Genomic DNA, 25,314 nt, shown 5'->3' on the forward strand with positions numbered 1-25,314 from the left:
ACTGATACCTTAATGCTATATAACTTATTTACCCTTTTTCCACATCCTACATTTTAATAAACATGATACTTTATCTAATAATATAGTATTCCATGTGTTTTAGATAATTAAGAGTAAATTTACTTTGAGCTATAATTTCTTAATTTTAATTTAGAGTCTTGGGAAGGTAAAAAATATATAAAACTAAAGTCAATATTGCCTGATAAGTAATAATAAAACTGCTTGCAACTTTCAGCCAAGAAGGAGGCATAGGTAGATATGCTTTGCTTCCTTGAACAACAAAGGAAGGACAACCACCAATTTAAAAACAAAAAACAACCAAAACTGCCAGAAAATCGAACTGTATGGAAGTCCGACCATCAAGGAGTTAAAGAAGAAATATTCATCCAGACTGGTAGGAGGGGCAGAGACAGGCAGGCGGGGCAGAGAGGACATGAGGCAAGACGCAACCCGATTTTCCTCCCCAATTTGGGGGTGTGTTTCTTATAGTCTGAAAAATACGGTAACTGAAAGCAGGGCAAGGGCTAAGCAAGTGGCATGGTTTCCTCTCTGACCCCTTCCCCGTATACAGCACCACAACACAACAACACAACCACGTGGATTGTTCCACCCTGGTGAATACTTAAGGCTCCACTCCTTACAATGTAACAGGTGCACCAGGAAGGCTGCCAAAACAAGGAGACAAAGAAACATGGCCCAAATGAAAGAACCAATCAAAATTCCAGAAAAAGAGTTCTAAACAAAATAGAGATGAGATAAACAATCTATTAGATGCAGAGTTCAAAACACTGGTTATAAGAATGCTCAAGGAACTTAGTAAGGACCTGAATAGCATAAAAAAGATCCAGTAAAAACAATTTATAAGGAAATAACAGTAGGGTGAATGAAGCTGAGAATCAAGTCAATGATTTGGAATATAATGAAGCAAAAAACAACCAATCAAAAGAACTACAAGAAAGAATCCAAAAAAATGAGGATAGTGTAAGGAGCCTCTGAGACAACTTCTAGCATTCCAACATTTGCATCATAGGGGCTCCAGAAAGAGAAGAGAAAGCAAGAAATTGGAAATGTGTTTGGAAAAATTAATGAAAACTTCCCTAATTTGGTGAAGGAAATAGACATGCACATCCAGGAAGCACAGAGAATCCCAAACAAGATGGATGCAAAGAAGCCCACTTCAGGATACATCATAATTAAAATGCCAAGGTTAAAAATAAAGAGAGGATCTTAAAAGCAACAAGAGAAAAGCAATTAGTTACCCACAGGGGAGTTTCCATAAAAAAATCTGCAGGCTAGGAGGGGTTGGCAAGACATATTCAAAGTCATGAAAAGCAGGGACCTACAGCCACGATTGCTCTACCCAGCAAAGCTACCTTTAACAATTGAAGGGCAGATTAAAAAAACTTCCAAAAACAAGAAAAAACTAAAGGAGTTCATCATTACCAAACCATTATTACATGAAATGTTAAATGTTAAAGAAATGGTTGTCAGTGGGATGGAAGTGTGCAGGAATGGGTGAAGGGGTGAGGGGATTAAGAAGTACTAATTGGTAGTTACTGAATAGCCATGGGGATGTAAAGTACAATATAGGAAATGGAGTAGCCAAAGAACTTATACACACTACCCATGAACATGAACAATGGGGATTACCTGAGGAAGTGGGGCATGCTGGGCAGAGGGAGGCAAAGGGAGGAAAAACTGGGACAACTATAGTAGCATAATCAATAAAATATAATTAAAAAAAACAAGCGTGATACTCCACAAATATTAACATTCCCTTGCCAACTTGCATTGAAATCAATCATTTAATGAAGGTCTATAAACAACTTACAATTTTTTATAAAAAAATATAGTTTACTATACCTTAAGATCTTGCCTTGTGGCAAGAAGTTCAGATTCCTTTCCATAGAAATCAGACTGAAGCTGTTTTAGATTTTCCTGACTTTTTTCATAGGTGTTTTGTAACACAGACATTTTCTCCTTCTCTGCTGCAAGTTCCTGCAAGGCTTGGGTTGACTGCTGCTGTAGTTTTTTCTCAAGCTCTGTCTGAAACATACAATAGTTATTTAAAACAGTATGTAAACCAAAACCCAGTTACAAATACAAAATGAAATCCACACAACTGAGAAGATTCTTGAGAACAAAGTCAACTGCATCCAAGCCTATATGTTTTCTACTTTAATAAAGAGTAACATATGTACCATAGTTACAAAGTTAAAGAATTACAAACTCCAACATGTTCAAATTTCAAAACCAAAAAAATTAAAGAGCAATTAAGTAAGGGGAAGAAGCATTTTATGGGAAGCCCTAAGTATCAAAGTCTCAGGAGACGTGAGGGTAACAACCACATTCTGAAGGAAGACAGTGTGAGAGAGGCTGTAGAAAATGGTGACAGCTGAAAGTTAAACTGAAAGAAATTTTTACATGAAAGAAATTAAAAAGCTATTACTGTGTTAAAATTATTTTTTCTCCTCGCAATTAAAAAAAAAAAGCTAAGGAAATTTCTATAGGTCATCTTTATAAACATCAAGTCAGAAAAAGAAAATCTTTCAAAGGTTCAACTCCTCTAAACTCTAAACTTGTCTTTAGACTTTAAGAAGACTCCGGTGCTATGCACAAGTTATGCATTATTAAAATACACGTATGCATAGTATGCAAATAAACACTTGCTTTTTAAATATACTACTTCAATGAAACTGCAACCATCTTTTTGCAATATCCGATCGTTATGTCTTTGTTCACATCTTATCTGACCTCCCAGCAGTACTTGAATTAGGGGAGGATGCCTCTCCTAGAAACATTTTTCAGCCTGGTGTCCAGGCACCTTATGTTTTAGGTTCTCCTACTTCACTGGCTGCTCCTTCTTAAAATCTTTTACTACAGCCTCTTCTTCTGTTTGACTTCTTAAAATTACAGAGTCCCCAGTTTCTGTCCCTAGCCTTCTTCTATTCTATATATAGTCTCTCTCTAGAAGATCTCAACTAGACTCAAGGCCTTAAATATTTATTTACAACTGACTCCTGAATTTATTGAGTTGGCCAAAAAATTCATTTTTTTTTTGTAAGATGGCTCTAGTAGCGCTTAGTTGTCTTTAACTTCATTAGAAACAATTTTGTTAGTTTATATCATGATAGCTGTCCTATCAGCATGCATTTTAAAAATACTTATCAAAATTGGTGGGGATCCAAGATGACAGGGGAGTAAGTGGAAGTTACACTAGCCTCCTCCCAGGACCAGGACGGAATTACAACCAAATTATGGAGAAATCATCCTGAATAACCAACTGAACACTAGCTGGAGAGAAGCCTTATAACCAAGGCCACAAGAAATAAACCAGTTCATTACAATGAGGCTGGTAGGGAGTGCAGAGGAGGTGCAAGAGGGCTGGCTCGGCTCCCACGAGTGGCATCTGAAGTTCTGGAGGGATATTTCAGTGACTTGGAGGTCCCCCCGAGAAGTGTGAGGTCTAAACTCCAAGCTGGGCTCCCTAGTGCACAGCACCAGAGCCAGAAAGGAACCCAATAACATCCAGCTGTGAAAAACAGCAGGGTTTCTGTCTGCCAGAGAGAAACAGCTAAAGACACAGAGATCCTATTAAAGGGCTAATGTGCAAAATTTCATTTATAGCAACTTACCTTGGGCTCTGGCACAGGGAGGGCAGACTGTACTAGAGGTGCTTGAGGAAAGTGTAGGGTTGGTGGCTCTGGGGTGAGAACTGAAATAAAAGCCACCAGGATCCCCGTGCTGAATCATTACCCATACTGGAGGAGCCATCTCTCTCAGGCAGAGAGCTCCTCTTCAAGTGGCATCAGCCTGAGGGGAAGCAATAGCCCACCCACAGGAATTACCCTACCTCAAGCTGCGGAGCTTAAGCTGGGCTGCTGGTTACAGATTAAGGCTATATCATTGATTAGTTTAACAACTAAGGCAGAAAATACAAAGAAGCAGCCAAAATGGGAAGACAAGGAAATAGATACCAAATGAAAGAACAAGAGAATTCTCAAGGAGAACTACACAAATGGAGGCAAGTAATTTATCAGAAAGAGTTTAGAGTAATGATTATAAGGATACTCAACAGCATGAAAAAAGACACAGAAATTATAAAAAAGGACCAGTCAGAAATAAATAATACACTGTCTGAAATAAATCATACAATGGAAGGAATAAACAGTACATTAGATGAAGCAAAAGATCAAATCAGTGATTTGGAAGATGAAGTACAAAAAAACACCCAGACATAGCAGCAAAAAGAAATAAAGGATTAAGAAAAATGAGGAGAGCTTAAGAAACATTTTGGACAACATTAAGTGTAACAATATCTGCATCCTGGGGATACCAGAAGGAGAAGAAAGCGAGCAAGGGATTGAGAACCTATTTGAACAAATGACTGAAAACTTCCCTAACCTGCTGAAGAAAAAGACACATAAGCCCAGGAAGCTCGGAGGGTCCCAAACAAGATGGACTCAAAGAGACCCACATGGAGACACAACATAATTAAAATGATAAGGCTTAAAGACAAAGAGAGGATCCTAAAAGCCACAAGAGAAAAGCAGGTTAGGGAAGCAAGGAGCACAAATTAGACCATCATCTGATTTCTCAATAGAAACATTTCTATTTATAGAAGCATGAAATAGAAATAGAAGCATGAAATATTCAAGATAATGAAAAGCAAGGACCTAAAACCAAGGCTACTTTACCCAGCAAGGCTATTATTTAAAATCGAAAGAGAAATAAGGAGCCTCTCAGATAAGAAAAAGTTAAAGGAGTTTGTTACCACCAAACCAGTACTGCAGCAAATGTTACAGGGGAAGAAGGAGGAGGAGGAGAAGGAAGAAGAGGAAGAAAAAACAGAGGAAAATAGTCTAACAATAAAATGACACTAAGTACATATATAACTAAATGTAAATGGCTTAAATGCTCCAACCAAAAGAAATTGGTTGGATACTTGAATGGATAAGAAAACAAGACCTATATATATGCTTCCTCCAACAGACCATTTCATTTTGAAAGATACAGAGAGACTAAAAGTAGAGGGATGGGAAAAATATTTCATGCAAACAGAAAGGAACAAAAGCCAGGGTAGCAGTACTTGTATCCAATAAAACAGACTTTAAAACCAAGGCTATAATAAGAGACAAAGGACACTACGTAACAATAAAGGGAACAATCCAATAAGAGGATACAACCATAGTAAATATTTACACACCAAACATAGGAGCACCTAAATATGTGAAGCAAATCTTGATAGACATAAAGGAAAAATCAACAGAAATACAGTCATAGTCAGGGATTTTAACACCCCATTGACTTCAATGGATAGATCCTCCAGACAGAAAATCAGTAAGGAGACAGCAGCCTTAAATGACACACTAGATCAAATGGACTTAATTAGTATCTTCAGAGCATTTCACTCCAAAGCAGCAGAATATACATTCTTTTCAAGTGCACAGGGAATGTATTCTAGGGTACACCTCATGTTAGGACATAAAACAAATCTCAATAAATTTAAGAAGACTGAAATCATTAAAATATCTTCTCTGACCACAATGCCATAAAACTAGAAATCAATCACAAGAACAACACTGAAAAACAAGGAAAGACATGGAAGCTACATAACATGTTACTAAACAATAAATGGGTCTACGATGAGATCAAGAGAGAAATCAAAAGATACCTTTAGACAAATGAAAATGAGGACACAGCAATCCAAAAGCTGTGGGGCACTGGAAATGCAGTTCTAAGAGGGAAATTCATAGCAATACAGGCCTATCTAAAAAAAAAAAAAAAAAAAAAAAAAACCAAGAAAAAGCTCAAACAATCTAACTTCAAACTTAAAGGAACTTGAAAATGAACAACAAACAAAGCCCAAAGTGAGTAGAAAGAAGGAAATAATATTATTAGAGAAGACATAAACAAAATAAAGTCTAAAAAAATGATACAAATGATCAATGAATCCAAGACCTGATTCTTTGAAAAGATAAACAAGATTGCCAAACCTTTAACCAAATTCATAAAGAAAAAAAGAGAAAGGACCCAAATAAATAAAATCAGAAATGAAAGAGGAGAAATAACAACTGACACCAAATAAATACAAGGGATTGTAAGCAAATATTATGAACAACATATGCCAAGAAACTGGACAACCTGGACAAAATGCATGCATTTCTAGAAACATACAATCTTCCAAAACTAAGTCAGGAAGAATCAGAGAATCTGAAGAGACAGATTATACCTAGTGAAATTGAAGCAGAAACAAAAAAAAAAAAACTCCCAACAAACAAAAGTTCTGGACTGGATGGCTTCATAGGTGAATTTTACCAAACATTCCAAGAAGAACTAACGCCTCTGCTTCTCAAACTATTTCATAAAATTTAAGAGGAGGGAAGGCTCCCAAATTCATTTTATAAGGCCAGCATTATTGTAATTCCAAAACCAGGTAAAGACACAAGAAAGAAAGACAATTATAGGCCAATATCCCTGATGAACATACCATGCTAAAATCCTCAACAAAATAGTAGCAAACTGAATACATCAATGCATCAAAAAGATCATACATCATGATCAAGTGGGATTTATTCTGGGAATGCAAGGTTGATACAACATTTGCAAATCACTAAATGTGATTCACCACATAAACACAATGGAAGATAAAAAACCACAAGATCATATCAATAGAGGCATAAAAGGCATTTGATAGAATCCAGCTTCCATTATGATAAAAACTCTCAGCATAGTAGGGTTAGAGGGAACATACCTAAACATAATAAAGGCCATATATGACAAACCCACTGCCAGCATCATACTCAATGGACAAAAACTATAAACATTCCCCTTAAGTAAGGAACAACACACGTATGTCTGCTTTTACTTCTCTTATTCAACATTAGTACTGGAAATCCCAGCCACAGCAATCAGACAGGAAGAAGAAATAAAAGGCATCCAAATTGGAAAGGAAGAAGTAAAACTGTCTTTATTTGCAGATGACATGATGCTGTGCATAGAGAACCCTAAAGATTCCACTAAGAAAATACTAGAACTGATAAATGAATTCAGCAAAAAAGCAGGATACAAAATTAGTATCTAGAAATTAATTGATTATATTCCAGTAACAAACTAACAGAAAGGGAAATTAAGAAAATAATCCTATGTACAATTGCTACAAAAAAGAACAAAATATCTAGGAATAAACCTAACCAAGGATATAAAAGACCTGTATATTGAAAATTACAAGACATCGAAGAAAGAAAAAGAAGATAAAAATAAGAGAAAGCACATACTGTGTTCATGGATAGGAAGAATTAACATCATTAAAACGTCCATACTACCCAAAGCAATCTATAGATTCAATGCAATTCCAATCAAGATTCCAACGATATATTTCACAGAACTAGAACAAATATTTCAAAAATTTACATGGAACCACAAAAGGTCCCTCATAGCAACAGCAATCCTGAGAAAGAAGAACAATGTTGGAGGAATCATGCTACCTAATAACAAACTATACTATAAGGTCATAGTAATCAAAACAGCATGGTGCTGACATAAAAACAGACACACAAATCAATGGAACAGAATAGACAGCTCAGAAATAAACCCATGTATTTATAGTCAATATTTGACAGAGGAAGCAAGCACATACAATGGGCTAAAGATAATTTATTCAATAAGTGGTGTTGGGAAAATTGGATACATACGTGCAGGAAAATGAATCTAGATGGCTTTCTTCCACCACACACAAGAATACATTCAAAAAGAATCAAAAACTTAAATGTTAGACCCAAAACCATAAAAATTATAGGAGAGAACATAGGGAGCAAAATCTTGGACATTTCCCATAGAAACTTTTATTTGGATATATCTCCCCAGGCAAAGGAAACAAAAGAAAAAAGAAAAAATGGGACTACATCAAACTAAAAAGTTTTTGTATGGCAAAGGAAATCATCAACAAAATAAAAAGACAACCCAGTGAATGGGAGAACATATTCATTGATACATCTGATAAAGGGTTAATATCCAGAAATTTATACAGAACTTACAAAACTCAAAACCAAAAAAAAAAATAATAATAAAAAATGGGCAAAAGACCTGAACAAAGAGGACATACAGATGGCCAACATACATATGAAAAGATGCTCAACATCACCTTTCAGAGAAATGCAAATTAAAACTGCAATGAGATATCATCTTACACCTGTCACAATGGCTATCATCAATTAATCAACAAACAACAAGTGTCAGTGCTGGCAAGGATGTGGAGAAAGGGGAGCCCTTTCGCACTGCTGCTGGGAATTTAGACTGGTACAGCCACTGTGGAAAGCAGTAAGGAGATACTTCAAAGAATTAAAAATGGATCCGCCTTTTGACTCAGTGATTCCACTTCTGTGAATATATACGAAGGAACTCAACACTAATTCGAAAGAACATAATTACCCCTATGTCATTGTGGAACATTTACACAATGGAATACTACTCAGCCATAAAAAAGAAGAAAATTTTACCACTTGCAACAGTATGGATGAACCTGGAGAACATTATGCTAAATGAAATAAGCCAGTCAGAGAAAGACAAATACCATATGATTTCACTCATATGTGTAATCTAACAAACAAACTGAACAAACAAGGAAAATGGGGGCAGACTCATAGATGGAGATTAGAATGACAACTAGTTGAGGGGCAGAGAGGAGATGGAAGGATTGAGCAAAAGTGAAAAAGGATTCATAGACATGGACAATGTGGTGATTATTGGGGAGTTATAAGGGAACTAAACAATAATGGAAAAAAATACAGTAAAGATTATAGTTGACTTTAAAATATTGAATTTTTGTGCAGCCATTTTAATATTGAAGATGGAAGAAGATATGCAACACTTTGGCGTATTATGCTTTATTTCAAGAAATTTAAAAATGCAATTGAGACACAAAAAATGATTTGTTCAGTGTATGGAAAAGACACTGTGACTAATCAAATGTGTCACAAGTGGTTTGTGAAGTTTCTTGGTACTATTGATGTTTTGGTCAAATAATTCTTTGCTGTGTGGCTATCTTTATACATTGGAAGATGTTTAGCAGCACCCCTGGCCTCTACCCATTAGCAGCCAATAGCAGGAGACAGCTGACATACTCAAAATATTCAAATCAATAAAGTTATTGGTGAAAACGAAAAATGTGTCTTTTATTTTATGGGAAAAACTAAATGGACTTTTTTGCCAAACCAATATTTCAAAAATTTATATGGAACCACAAAAGGCCCTGAATAGGAATAGCAACCTTGAGAAAGATGAACAAAATTGGAGGAATCATGCTACCTAATATCAAACTACACTATAAGGGCATGGTAGTCAAAACAGCCTGGTACTGGCATAAAAGCAGACACATAGATCAATGGAACAGAATAGACAGCCCAGAAATAAACCCACACTTCTATAGTCAATTAATATTTGACAGAGGAAGCAAGCACATACAATGGGCTAAATATAGTTTACTCAATAAATGGTGTTGGGAAAATTGGACAGATAGGTGCAGAAAAATGAAACTAGACCACCTTCTTCCACCACACACAAGAATAAATTCAAAGTGGTTTAAAGACTTAAACGTTAGACCCAAAACCATAAAATTCATAAAAGAAAACATAGGCAGTAAATTCTCAGACATTGCTCGTAGCAATATTTTTTCTGATATATCTCCTCAGGCAAGGGAAATACAAGAACAAATAAACAAATGGGACTACATCAAACTAAAAAGTTTTTGTATGGCAAAGGAAACCAGCCACAAAATAAAAAGACAACCCACTGAATGAGAGAAGATATTCATTGATATATCTGATAAGGTGTTAATATCCAAAATATATAAAGAACTTATAAACCTCAACACCAAAAAATTATACAAAATCATCCACTTCTAACACTTTAGTCATGCCATCATCACGTACTGTCTGAACTACTGCAATAGCTTTTCAATGCTGTCTTTGTGTGTTCATTTATCTCCCTTTAGTCGGACTGTATTATTCTCTGCTCAAAATTCTCCAACTGACTATAACTGTCCTTAGAACGAAGTATATCATTCTTTGTTGTCTTATAATCCACAAGTCTGCATGTATATGCTTTGATCCCTACTTCTCCGAGCTCATCTCACATTACGCTTCTTCTCTCCCACTCTACTTAGCCTATACTGGTCTTCTCTTTTTAGAAAATACCAAGCTGTTCTAGCCTTAAAGTCTGTGCACCAGTTGTCTCCCCTGACCTTTGTACGGACAGCTCTTGTATTCCGCGTAGCAGCACAATCTCTTCGCAGAGAGGCTTCTGCGATACCCAGTCTTTAGTAAGACTCTGCCCCATCCCTGTCTTTCTCATCACCCTATTTAGTATGTTTCCCCAAGAAAGTGTAAGCTCCATGAGAACAGGTTCCTTGTCTGTTCACGGCTATACATCCAACATCCAGAATTGTACGATGGCATAAAACAGGTGCCTAGTAATATTTCAAATAAATGAATGAAAAATAGATTTGAGGTGGAAAAACCAAAATGTCTACTAAGAGGCTATTGTAATGGCCCAAATAAGAGAAATAGATAGTCTGGACCAAGACTGGCAATGGGAAATTAGAAGAGGATGGACAGAGACCACGGAGGCAGATGGCTGGAAGTTGGTGTTAATTGTGTATGGAGAAAAATGAGGTTGATCTCCCCACACATCACCTGGTAACATCCCATATTACCTCTCTTTCATTTCCTGTAGTTTAGATTTTTCTATGATGAAGAATTCCTGGACATCTTTTTTCATGTTGAAGACTATACTGTGTTTACACACACACACAGATATACATACATATATATATTCTTTGTAGAACACTACTTATTTTCTTTAACATTTTTTACAGACCTCGTGTTCTTTCTCTTTTATAACCTTTACGGCTCTCAACCCAGCCCTCTGTGAAGTCTCAACAATGACCATAATGGCCCTTCAGGCTTATATCTTGGCCTTCATTATCTCTAGTCTGACAGAATGATTCATTTATTCATTTTTTAAAAATAGTGATGATAGCTTATTCGTGAAAAGACACAGTTCTCTAACTCTGAGGAACTCAAATCTAGCAGTGGGATAGTTGAATTATCAAAAATTTAAAAATTAAAAGAAAAACCACCCTGGCCAGTATGGCTCAGGTTAGAGCAGCAGTCCTGTACACCTAAAGACTGCAGGTTCAATTCTTGCCCAAGGCACACGCCTAGGTTGTGGGTTTGAACCCTGGTTGCAGCACATATGACAGGCAACCGATCGATGTTTCTCTTGCATCTGTTTCTCTCCTTCCCCTCCCCTCTCTCTAGGAGCAGTGAGCATATCATTGGGTGAGGATAAAAAAAATTTTTTTTAAATAGATCAAGGCAACAGTTTGATAATTGTTTTAATAGCAGTAAACCCAAAGCCCCAAAGGAGAATACAGGAGGTTTAGACATTTACAATTAATTCTTCAATAAACCATAAGTTTTTTTCTCTAAAAAAACACAGTTCCTGAATGTGTTTCTAGGTCTGAACAAATTTCTCCTTTATTAAAAACCTTTAGTCCTCCTATATTAAAAATTTAAAGTGCAAATAATTATATACATCAACTGTGATCTGGCTTCATCTAATTTTATGGCCTAATCTCCCCTCACTTCTCCACTTACCATGCGCTACAATAGCTAATGCTCTAAATGACATTTTTTAAGTTTTGCAAACTTTGCTAATATTATTTCCTGCCTTTGAAATGCCTGACTTCCACCTTTCTTAATGTTGTAAAAATATAATAATTATCTTTAAAGGCCCAGCTCTAGTGCTAGTTCCATCAGAAAGGCAATCAAAATTTCCACTAATTTGTAATTTTTCTTATATTTCTACTTAAGTTCTTGTTTCATTCTCATTTATTACAGCTTTTTCTTTACATACTAGCTTCCTCATTAAATTATAAGCTGCCTGAGAGTAGGAGGTCATACACTATTCATTCTGTATTCTCACATTAGGTTTTGAATAAAGTGGGTACAGTAAATGTTGACTTACAGCCTAGCCTGCTTGCCGGATCCTTGGCTCCCAAATAATCATATATATATATGACTATATATAAATGTATATATATATATGATTATGTAATAATTATATGTAAATAAAAATGGGATTAGATGTAAATATATACATATAAAAATATGTGTGTGTACATATATACAATATACATCCACACCCATGTAAATATTATCCTTGTTTTCTTATTTCACTGTGGACCAGTGATAACTTTGTCACAGACCATCACACTAACCTACCATGCTCACTGACACTCTTAGGTCATAGTCTGCTGAACTTCCATATAACACTCAACAACTATTTTGTTTCCATATTGCACTGGGCACAGTCCTAGGTGCTTTGGATACATTATCTCTATCATTACAACAGTTCTATTACTCCATTTTATTTAGCTCAGAAAGATAAATCACTTACTTCCCTGTGAGCATAAATCTAATGTATGTTATATAAAATTTAAATTAAGATTTGCCTGGATCAAAAATTTATCTTCTTTCCATGATGCTATACTCCTCAACAAAACCTAACTATTCTTGCCTTTCAATGATTCTCCAGTTATTCTAAATTCCAAGTCTAATTTCCAGAGACTAGCTATCCACCCAATACTCCCCAAAATACTGTCCTTCCCAAAGCTAAAAAGTGTGTTCCTTATTCTAGCATCCATACTAACATAAGTGAAGTACTGCTATGGCTGAATGTTGGCCACTCCCAAATTCATGAAATACTAATACCCAATGTGATGGTATTTGGAGGTGGTGCCTTTGGGAGGTTACTAGGTCATCAGGGTGGAGCCCTCAGGGTCCTTATAAAAAGAAACATAACCTCTCTCTGCTATATGAGGTTATTATAGTGAGAAGGCTGCTGCGACAAACCAGAATGTGGGCCCTCACCAGAAACTGGATAAGTCAAGTGCCTTTATCTTGGACTCCCCAGCCTCCAGAACTGTGAGAAATAAAGGGTTATTGTTCAAGCCACCCAGTCTCAGGTACTTTTGCTATAGCAGTCTGAACTAAAACAACTACCGATATGAACATTTCCTATTGATCTAGTAACACCATGCAAGACAAAGGCAATATACATTCACCATAAATCTGAAACAAATTTTGTTATAACCAATAATTTAATGAAAAAAAGAAAGTATGCTAAAATGGTGTTTTTTAAATTAACTAATTATGATGCTCTAAAAGTTAAGATCTGGGAAATTCTTGGATACAAATCTAATAGGTTTTGAAAAAAATCACCAAGATACCAAAGCATACAACAAAATATGTATTGTGATAATTATATACTGACCTGTGATTATATATAACAAAACATAAAAAGGGTAGAAAAATTAGTCTACTCTTGTTTGCATTATTACAAAATTACTCTTTTATAAAGTGGCATAATAATAATTATAAGAACAGTAGTCAATGTAAAATATATATTTATAGAATAATATTTTTAATCACAGCTATCTTTTAATGATATGACATATTTTGTTTGCTCTACATAGCAGGGATTTTACTTCCCTCTTCTCCATGGAACACTTAATATGCATGCACCAAAAATGGGGAAACATTCATTTTCTTCAAATAACAGGTATGGTCCATTTTTATCAACTCTTGATCTGGACAAGTATTAAAACATTTAAAATGAAAACTGATGCTTAATAATAAATTAGAATAGGTTTAGAAATAAAAATCATGATGATAACTTAAAATTATCAAATGATTTATAACTATATAAAATCTCCCCTACTGAATTTTTTTAAATACCCAATTTGTGACTTTTGTTCTGGATTATTTTCCCTTAATAAAAATAATTTATTTTTAAATTCCTTTAAAATTTTTGAAACATTAGAAATGTTGTATTAAGCATTCTCTTAATAAGTGTTAGTTATATGTTAATTTACAAAAAGATCATTTTATGTCTATCAGACTAATGATTAGTTCTAGAATTTTAAATACAAATTATCTGACAATGGTTATAGCAAATAAGAATCTGGACTTAGATCTTTTTTTCTTTTTTCTTGAACTTATTGATGTGATATTGGTTAATAAAACTATATAGGTTTCAGATGTACAATTCTATAATACATCATCTGTATATTGTATTGTATATTTACCACCCCAAGTCAAGTCTACTTCTATCACCATTTATCCCCCCTGTACCCTCTCTACATCCCCCACCCCTTTTCCCTCTGGTAAGCACCAGACTGTTGTCTGTGTGGAGTTATGTCAAAAAATTAAAAATGGAACTACCTTATGACTCAGAGATACCACTTCTTGGAATGTATCTGAGGAAACCTGAAATACTAATTTGAAAGAATATATACACCTCTATGTTCATTGCAGTGTTATTTACAATAGCCAAGATGTGGAAGCAGCCCAAGTGTCCATCAGTAGATGAGTGGATAAAAAAAGCGGTGGTATATTTACACAATGGAATACTACTTGGCCATAAAAAGGATGGGCTTAAATATTTAAGTATATCATTAAGTACTTTTATACACTTAACTTAGAAATATGTTAAGCATATATAAATTTTCTTTGTTGCAATTTATCTGTTTAATTATTATATTTTCTTAATTATAAAGTTTTTCTTCCCATAAAAAGTAAATAAACATATCACTACCTTTTGTGAAATAGCAATTTTAACTTCTCCTTGGAGTGCTTCAATTTGCTTTTTCTTCTGTTCAGTCAATTGCTTTAGCTCATTTATGTTCTCCTGAAGTTGCTGTTCTTCTTTTTCCTTTTGTTTTAAATTATTCTGGGCCTGTATGAGTTGTCCCTGCATTGAATTGAGTTCCAACTTCAACTGATGAGAAGTCTAAAAGAAAAGAAAGTCTCTTTAGTATTCATTTTATTCATCAAACACACATTTATTGAGTACTACATGCCAACCCCTATTCTGGGTAGAAGTTACTGAGCCTGTTGGCTAGAGGTAATTAGTAGTAAAACAAAACAAAAAATCCTCATTTTCTTGGAACTTTTATAATTGACACTATTCAGATGACACAATGGATTAATCTTCAATATTTGTTTAATCCTAACTTCCATTTAAATTTATGATTATGTATTTGGATAGAGCTTGTAAATGAACTAGACTAGTATTCCCTTGTGTCGTAGAAAATAAAAATATCAACATCAATCTTTAGACTGCCAGAATGTCTAATGTCTTTCTAGAATATTCTCAAAATGCTGAGACTGCTGCCCATGGTTAATCAGAAAGAATAACTCTATATTAACTATGATAGAAATTAAAATCACTTTTGGCAAATGTGTTTAGTATCTGGCTGATGATGCTAAAGTACACCACTCAATAGTTTCCTCATTTAAAGAAATTGGACACATATTTTGCTACTATCTTATTTTTACAATCTACTAGCATATATTTCTATTCAAAATTACATATACATAGAAGTTCGTATTGAGGTTTCTCTGTGGCCAAAGTGAATTACTGCTATCTCCCACCTTTTCAGCCAAAGTCATGTTTTCATGTTCTATGTGTATTTCATTAAGATACTAATTAGAGCATTTGAACATATTCAACATTACAATACTTTTTGGAGCAAGTATCAGTACTACATACAGATGCTCTAGCTATTTCCAATGCAAAGGAACACATTTTTTGTGTAAAATAAGAGTCAGGTAATGTAACAATAATGATGATTATACTATGATAAGCAATAATAAAATAATAGCTAACATTGAACATTTATTTTGTTCTAAGCACTTTAAAATATATTAATCCATTTATTTCTCACAATCATCCTATGCCATAGATTTTATTATTAGCCCCACTGTACTGCTGAGGAAACATGGAGCAAAGAGAGATTAAGTAACCTGCCTAAATCAAGGCAAGACAGCATGGCTAATAAATGGCATAGCCAGTAAATATTTCTGGAAGATCTGGATTCAGAGCTTGGCCACTAAGCCAACATAATTTCATATTAAAGACTTGTCAGGAATAGGTTTTGCTGCTTTATCAAATCAGATCTCTAGAAAACTACATGTCTAAACATTAGTTCTTAGAGGTAGGTCTTCAGAAAATAACAACCATATGTTAAAACAATTTATTTATTCATTTACTTGTTTGTTCTTGATAGAGAGCAACTGAAGCATTAACCATAGGAGAGAAAAATCTCTTGATTATTATTCAACCACTAACAAATACACCATTAATGTAAATGTCCATGAAATAAAGAGCCCTTAGAAGGACATTTCCATGGAAGTCTATAAAGATTTTTCCAACCATAGTAACGTTCATTAGTTTAGATTATCTAACTATAACTCAATAGTTAGTTGACTCAATTTGCCATCTTTATTAATCATAATGCTCAATTTTGGGCCTTTTATTTTAAACTAACAAATTTCTTAGTAATAGGTAGAATATAAATTTTAGTTTTAAAAAATATATATATGATTCATTAGGCTTCAGAGAAATAAACCTTCTTTGGACTTAAACATCAGTGTGAAAATATTTTTAAAATATAAAGATCTTTTATACTTTACATATATATGTTATAAAAAAAATATTACCTCCTTCTCTTTTTCAAGTGACTTTTTCAGTTCATTCTGTTCCTTAACTGTACCTTCCATCTGGACTTGAAACTGATGCTTCAATTCTTTGCAAGTTTTTTCCTAAAAAAATGGAAACTACATTATGCAGAAAATATTTGTAGTAAGTTTAAGAAGTTCAGTTTATAAACTTAGAAAGATCCACACAAAGAAATAAACTAAAATCACTGGTGTTTTAAGATGGGATAGAATCTTTCACTTCAATTATAAAAACAAGCAAATATTAGAGCAGTAAAGGGAGAGACAGGAAAAGGCTAAGAGTTTCTATTATCAACCAACCGTCTCAATAAATACTTTAGATAATATTTAGGCACTACTTTAGAACACTTTTATGTCACAATGTTAATTATAATTAATTAACTTGTCATGCAATTTTAAAAGTAGAATAATGGGCTTCAAAAATGGAAGCACAAAATTTTTTTTAACACAGTGTTAAAACACTAAATAAAAAATAATCACAATTTAAGACAGAAGATATACAGATAAAAGATGTTTTTACCAAACAGAGAGGAACATAAAGTTAACATACTAACATCATATGTTTTTTATACTACTGAGCACTCTCCCCGACTTTCATATGGAGAACACAAGGATTTTACTTTCACTGTTATTCTATGTTAAAATATTTCTGAGGACACATTCCCCTTTAAGCATTTTGAGACTGTGAGACTTTTTTCCTCTGTAGTTTACACGTAGGTTTCATGGTATCTCTAAAATGTGGTGTAGTGACAGTTTTAGAATATTCAATAAATATTAGAAAGTTTATAGTACCAGAATAACAGTCATCAAGATCTTTCTAGACTTTTTTCTTTCTCAAACATGTGAATAACATTTCAATTAGTAGCTACCCTGTCTGTGGAAATGTCTCTGAGAACAAACCCACTACAGTCTCTCCCAGATCTCACATCATACTAGCAACAGAGCAAGACGGTGTATTCAACCAAAAACTCCCTGGGTCTCTGGAAAACTACATACGCACATGACAAGATCTTTTTCAGGTTAAGCAATCCCAATTCCTTTCCTCATAAGAACTATTTAAATTATTCAATTGTAGGATCAAAAGTCAACAGTGAATTAAGTAGAAAAATCATTACATTTTAATTAAAATGACTTCTAACTATGAAAATAAATGTAAACAACTAACCAAATCTGATATAGCAGCCATTCCTTTCTGATTTTCTTTTTCAAATTCACTTTTGGAATTCTTCAAAGTATCAGAAACTTTTGATAATTTCTCTTTTGTTTCAGAAAGCTCTACCGTTAGAGTTTCTTTCTCCCTCTTCACTTTTTGTAGTTCTGTTACTGCTGTTTGAAATTTGTTACTCAATTCCTTGTGCTGCATCTTTGCATCTTGACTCAAATTTTCAATTTCTTTTTTAAGAATTACTTTTTCTTCCTCTTGCTTGGTAAGCATTTGTTTAATATTTTCAAGGGCTTCAGATTTTTTCTGTAAGTCCAATTTTGTACTGGATACTCTAAATAGTAAAAAGAACAAGTTTTTAAAAAACAATGTATAATTTACCATTCTTAATTTACCATTCAAAATTGATGATTGAGTTTTAAAACTTTTTCATGCAGTTAAGTAAAAAAACCCATAATTTAATGTCCATAATCAAAAAATGTCTCAAAATATATGATGTGATCACTGAAAGATAAAGATGATTTTCCTCAAGTGAAACAAGATAGTAGTAAAGCCAAGAGCATCTAAGCCTCCTGACTTAATTCAGTCTTATCCACCACAACGGATCCAAAAACCCTGCATGTAACAGACCCTCTAGTATAAAATAGCCAGAAAAGTTTTTCCATGTACCCTACAGAACATATTTATTGTGTTGTCTTCTAAGTACACAGATAGAGAACTTTGCCTCTTTTCTTTAAAACATAAAATATATAATGCGTTTGATAGGTCTTAAACTTCAAAATATGTAAGGTTAACCCAGAAAAAAATAAATTAAAAAAACAAATATTTCATTTTAAACAAAGAGGAAACATAAGAGATGCACTTTAATTCTAGAGCTTAGCAGATTATACAAGAGATGTTATCATTTGTCCCTAACATAAGTTTTATACTCCTGAATAAATAAACTACAATAATAAGGAAATGTATATTAGGAAAATTAAAGACTTTTATTGTTTTCATAAAAGAAATGAATTACATATATATTTATTCATATACATGTGGATATGTGTGTGTATATTTCTATATATATTACCAACAACAAATATTAAATATCAACCATTTTCTATACTGAAAATAAAACCAGATGCCAGGTAATATTTTTTTGAATGCACATGATTTCCAATGTACTTTATAATCATTACAAACTGAATAATATGTTAGAGAGAGGTTATAAAAGATGTACTAGCCACATATTTGAAGTTGTGTATGAATACAATACCAGAACCTTGAACTTTTCCAACATTTAGTCCCAGAAACTTACTTTTACTTCCTAGAAAAAGCTAGAAAAGATGAAGTTAGGTACACTCACAGGATATTGTACCTCACTGATTTTAAAGATCTAAACAGAAAAGTCATTATACTAATAGTATTTTACCATTTTAATATACTTAAATTCCTAATTTAAAAAACTGTAAAATTAGGAGTTAACATATTTATTTACTATGCTACTGAAACTTTCCATAAATAATTATTATAAAATAAGACTATGTTAAAAGAAATAAGAAGGTAAAGAGACATAAAGGCTTGCAGTCATTGTAAAGTTGTTTATTTTTTTTAAGTTCCTAAAGTAATAAATAAATCCATAATCCTAGGTGGAAACTTTAACACCTTTTTCTCAGAAACTGATAGAATAACCAGAGGAAAAGAACTGGAAAGATAATATAAGATTAGAACTGCATTATCGACCACCTTGATCTAACTGAGATTATAGAACACTTTACCCAAAAACACAGTACACACATGTGCACATGAAAAATTAACCAAGATAAACCATACACTGGTCCATAAATAAGGCAGTCTGAGAAGTCTCAATTTTAGATAATATTAGAAATCAATAATATAAGAAAACAAGCTCTTCTAATATTAGAAAATAAGTAACATATGTATGTCTAAATCACCCAAACATAGAAGAAGAAATCACAAAGGACATTAGAAAATACATTAAACTTCACTGTAATGAAAATATCTTGTACAATGTGAGTTGAAGAGGAACAGCTGGATGCTGATGGGCCTTGAGAAAGGAGAGCCCTGGACCTGGTTATTTAGGATGAGCCCTGGGATCCGAGGGGAGGTTTGGTCAAAACCGAGATATGTTTATCCAGCTCTCCGTTTCTAGTACTCTACACATAAGAAATGTGTACATAAAGTACATGGGCAAAAATGATTTTAGTACTTTAAAAAAATGTTTTCCTACCCCAATATGATAGAGAAGCCTCTGAGTGAGTTCTGAACCATGAGAATAGAACCCAGAATGGAAATGGACCCATTTCCATTGAGTCCACTAAAAATGAAAAGAAACTAAAGGCCCGGGGGTGTTGGAAAAGAGAAGAACCAAAACAGAGATGACCTTCATGAGCCGATGACTGGGTTCCAGAGGTAAAGAACCATTCAGTTGGTGATAATACGTTGGCAATGGGAACTATGATGCTAACAGTGAGAAGAAATGCCAGTTGAGGCACAAAATGTAGCTATATCCTCAAATTCAAAGTATCAGGACCCAATTTAATAGATGTGAGAACAAGAAATTTTTCAGCCCACAGCCAATATCATACTCAATGGTCAGGATGTTCAAGAGTTTCCCTTAAGATCAGGAACAAGAAAGGGATGTCAGATTTCATCACTCTTATCCAAGATAGTACTGGAAGTCCTAGCCACAGCAATCAGAAAAAAAAGAAATAAAAGGCATCCAAATTGGAAAGGAAGAAGTAAAATTGTCATTATTTACAGACGACATGTTACTATATATAGAGAACCCTAAAGATTCCAACAAAAAACTAAAAACTGATAAATGAATTCAGTAAAGTAGCAGGTTAGAAAATAAATATCCAGAAATCAGTTGCATTTTTATACACTAATAAGGAACTATCACAAAGGGAAATTAAGGAAAAAAATCCCATTCAAAATTGCTTCACAGAAAAATTAAATGCCTAAGAATAAATTTAACCAAGGATGTAAAAGACCTGTACTTGGAAAATTGTAAGACACTGAAGAAAAAACCTGAAGAAGATATAAAAAAATGGAAGCATATACCATGTTCATGGACAGGAAGATTTAATATCATGACAATGTCCATACTACCCAAAGCAATCTACAGTATAGATTTAACACAATTCACATCAAGATACCAGTGGCATATTTCACAGAATAGAATAAATACTCCAAAATTTACATGGAACCACAACAGACCTCGAATAGCCACAGCAATCTTGAGAAAAAAGGCCAAATTTGGAGGAATCATGCTACCTGGTATCAAACTGTACTACAATACCATTGAAATCAAAACAGCATGGTACCAGCCTAAAAACAGACATACAGATCAAAGGAACAGAATAAAGAGCAGAGATAGAAACCCACATCTTTACAGTCGATTAATATTTGACAAAGGAGGCAAGAACATACAATGGGCTAAAGATAGTCTGTTCAATAAATGGTATTGGGAAAATTGGACAAATACATGTAAAAAAATGAACCTAGACCACTGGCACACACAAGAATAAATTCAAAGTGATTTAAAGACTTAAATGTTGGACCCAAAACCATAAAGTTCCTAGAAGAAAACATAGACAGTAAAATCTCAGATATTTCTCATAGCAATGTTTTTTTTCTGATGTGTCTCCTTGGGCAAGGAAAACAAAAGAATAAAATAAACAAATGGGACTACATCAAAACAAAAAGGTTTTGCACAGCAAAGGAAACCATCAACAAAATGAAAGAACATATTCGACTGATATACCTGATAAGGGGTTAATATCCAAAATTTATAAGGAACTTGTAAAACTCAACACCACAAAAACAAACAATCCAATTAAAAAACGGGCAAAGGACCTGAACAGACACTTCTCCAAAAAGGGCGTACAGATGCCCAATGGACGTATGAAAAATGCTCCAGTCACTGATCATCAGAGCAATGCAAATTAAAACCACAATGAGACATCACTTCACATCTGTCAGAATGGCTATCACATCGACAAATCAACAAACAACTGTTGGGGAGGAAGTGGAGCAGGGGGAACAAACCTTTGTGCACTACTGTGGGAATTCGGACTGGTGCAGCCACTAAGGAAGGCAGTGTGAAGTTACCCCCCAAAAAGCCTTATGACCCAGAAATTCTACTTCTTGGGAATTTATCCAAAGAAACCTGAAACAATCATTTGAAAGAATACAGGCACCCCTATGTTCATTGCAGCGTTATTTACAATAGCCAAGATATGGAAGCAGCTCAAGTGTCCATCAGTAGATGAATCAATAAAACAGCTGTGATACTTTACACAATAGAATATTACTTGGCTTTAAAAAAGAAAGAAATTTTACCCTTTGCAACAGCATGCATGGACCTGGAGAACATCATGCTAAGTGAAATAAGCCAGGCATAGAAAGACAAATACCATATGATTTCACTCATACGTGGGATCTAATGAATAAATTGAACTAACAAGCAAAATAGAGACAGACTCACAGATAGAGAGCAGGCTCTGGGGGTTAGGGGAAGTGCAAGTTGTGGAAGGACTGAGCAAAAAAGAAAAAGAATTCATGGACACGGACAACAGTGTGGGGATTGCAGTGGGGAGAAGGGTGAGTGGAGGTGGAAGAGGATATAAGGGGATAAATAGTAATGGGAAAAAATCACATAAAAAATAAACTTTTAAAAATAAAGTAAAACATGCTCATAAATAGAGACAATTTGCCAAAATGCATCATAAAGCTAAAATAGATCACTTCTTACAATAAAGTATTTATTCCTACTTCGTACCGTGCCTCAAAGCAGCAGCCTTGCCATTCTTGGGTGATTATATCTAAACACCCCTCTATTTTTTTAATTTATCTTAACTTTTACAAATTGGTGAACAATTGAAAACAATTGCTTTAACCCAGAGAAATCAGTACCACATTATTGTTGACAACTCAAATTTTCAGTAGTGAAGGTAAATTTAACCTATTATGATGGCTTTATTTTTTCATTTACATTAATATCAGTTGTTTATAGAATCAACACAAATATTTACTAAACCTTTAATCACTGTGTTAGCAAAATTAAAATTTTAAAAATTGTAATACTTAAATTATAATCTTTCCCCTTAAGTAGTAAGCTTACATTTCTTTCTCCATTTCTAGTTGTTTAGTCAATTCTGTGGCTCTAAGTTCTAAATCTGCATTCAGCTGTCTTTGCTGTTGTAGCTCCTGCGAAGCTTGCTCCTTGCTTGCTTTAACTTCCAGAATATCAGCTTCTAGTTTCTATGAAAAAATATATATATAGTAACCATTTCAATGTCAAAAATTATTTTAAATATTGTAACATTTTTGTTTTATAGTCAAATTGCTGTTGACATAACACACAAAAAGAGCCATAAAATACCTGTTTAAATAAAAAAAAAAATACATTCTGAAGCCATTACTGAGTAAGGGAGCCACTTATCTTGAAATATTTCAGAGGAGCTAGCAGCAAGTTTTACACGATAGTCACTAAGTTATCACTTTTTAAAATGATCTGGAAGAGACTAAACTTAAAACAATTATATTTATAACGAGTAAAAATTACTAATTCAAGTATGAAAAAACAAGTAAAAAGTTCACATATAGGCCCCACTTAAAACATTTATCCTCTGTATTCACAACACTGATGTAATTATGGGAGTTCAAAACCAAAATGAAGCTGTCTTGTCTTCCTTCTCATTAACACTTATTAACTCTAAATACAAAGCCAACTAAATTCCTGATTTTGCTTCTCTAGTCTCTTAGTCTACACATTGTTCCTCATAGTGTAGTTTCCCTCAGACATAATCACACAATGGCATATATTTTTACAAATTTCCAAAATCTAACTGTTAAGTATATAGGCTGAATATCTATAAGCAATGCATTTTCTTATACAGTTGTAATAATTTTACACTCTATTTTATAAACTATCTAGGTACCTGTGGCTCTTACTTGACATTTTTATTGGATATTTGATGCAATAATTGTATAATAATATATTGATATAAAACATATGGAATACTTTATAAAATAATAATTATAAAATATTAAAGACTCATAAATGCAATATACACTACTGATTCTAAAAAACTATTTAAAAAGATACCCAAATAGAATTTTCATTAGCTATTTTTCAGTAAAATCATTTTTTCTATGCTTTCAACTATTACATAAATTTGTCATTATTATTACCACTGGCCATAAAGGAAAAAAAAGCAACCCATAAGCAGAATTGTAAATGTAATTCTTTTTCTATATAATGTATATATTGGCGTGGCTGTACATATATACATCCCAAGATTGTGTAATGGTTCAGAAGTGCTTCATTTGATTGTGATGGTTGATTGACTTATAACTCGAGAAATTTTTGTTTAACTGTTAGTTCAAATTAAAAGAAAAAAGGACTCAGGTCAATTTTATCTCTGATGTCTTTTAATTTATTCTCTTTAGTAAAAAATACTTTGACTCGGAGTTGTGTTAAAGTAAGAAGCAGGGTACCACAGAGTAAATTTATTATTAAATTAGAAACAAAATCCAAAGGGTAGAAATATAAAGTTTAAAAAAGCAAGATGTCTAATATATCTCAATATTATATTGGAATAAGGAAGTAAGGAAATGGAAATGATAGAACAAAAGAGACTTTATAAAAACAAAAAAAAAATGGTAAGTTCCTTATAATTATAGGGTACATCCCTGGTTGAGTGTCTCTTGAAATACCAGTAACATATTACAATGGAAACAGTATATATGTTAACTATCATTTGTAAAAGCCACCTATTAATGAAGAAAATAAAAGCAAAGGAGGAATTCAAAATTAATACATAAAAATTACAAGTAATTTTTTAAAATTTTACATCACAGCTTCCCCTTTGTTTGCAAATGTAAAATCTTTGATTCCATTCACTTTATCAAGTTTCATTGCTACAGCAGTAGAAAATACGGCGAAGTTCAATTTCTTTTATACAAACCTTAATCTGACCTTCTAATTCTTCGGTTTTCTGTTCTAAAGACAGGTGTTTCTCTTTATATTCTTTAAGATGACTTTCCAGCTGACTGCAATGCTCTTGCTTACCCTGCAACTTTGTAGTGACCTGGTCCAACTGAGCAGTGATCTTACTTAACTCCTGCAGAGAAATACCATCGAAGGAAACGTTGGTAAGGTTTCCTTTATTGTAGTGTCCAAACGTTTGGTCAAAGTAAAATTAAAACTCTAGTTTTATTTAAGAAACTATTTGGAGTAAGATCACAGGTAAGTCTAAAGATTCAGTGGTTAAATTTACCTCCCAATGTAAAGGATCTGAACTGAGCTTGCACTTAGTGTGAGATACTACATTCATATGCATAACAGCTCAGTAACTTTTTCTAGGAAGCCAAAAGATGCAAAAGAATAATAAACAAGCTAATAATAAAATAATGCTTCTGTAATTAAATGTTTTCAATGTTCAGGGAGCCATCTTCTAAAATAACACTTTAAAAATAAATGATTACATCTACAACAATTGTTCAATTCATTTGGAATATCTAGTTACACAGAAAGAACAAAATAAAAATTACTAC

General features: G+C 33.5%; 1 protein-coding gene across 4 annotated transcripts in view; it reads right to left on the reverse strand.

Annotated features, from left to right (window-relative positions):
• EEA1 (early endosome antigen 1) overlaps positions 1-25,314 on the reverse strand; it is a 133,972-nt gene that overhangs the window by 11,173 nt on the left and 97,485 nt on the right. For all 4 annotated transcript variants that reach the window (XM_024570767.3, XM_053920957.1, XM_024570706.3 and 1 more), the window contains 6 exons: positions 24,726-24,881; positions 22,877-23,016; positions 17,749-18,079; positions 16,566-16,667; positions 14,659-14,853; positions 1,864-2,046 (listed from right to left, as the gene is read on the reverse strand). In XM_024570767.3, the coding sequence (XP_024426535.2) occupies positions 1,864-2,046; positions 14,659-14,853; positions 16,566-16,667; positions 17,749-18,079; positions 22,877-23,016; positions 24,726-24,881 (1,107 nt within the window). The remainder of the gene's footprint in view (positions 1-1,863; positions 2,047-14,658; positions 14,854-16,565; positions 16,668-17,748; positions 18,080-22,876; positions 23,017-24,725; positions 24,882-25,314) is intronic.

This window comes from Desmodus rotundus, chromosome 3, assembly GCF_022682495.2.
Source record: "Desmodus rotundus isolate HL8 chromosome 3, HLdesRot8A.1, whole genome shotgun sequence".
NCBI classification, from domain to species: Eukaryota; Metazoa; Chordata; class Mammalia; order Chiroptera; family Phyllostomidae; genus Desmodus; species Desmodus rotundus.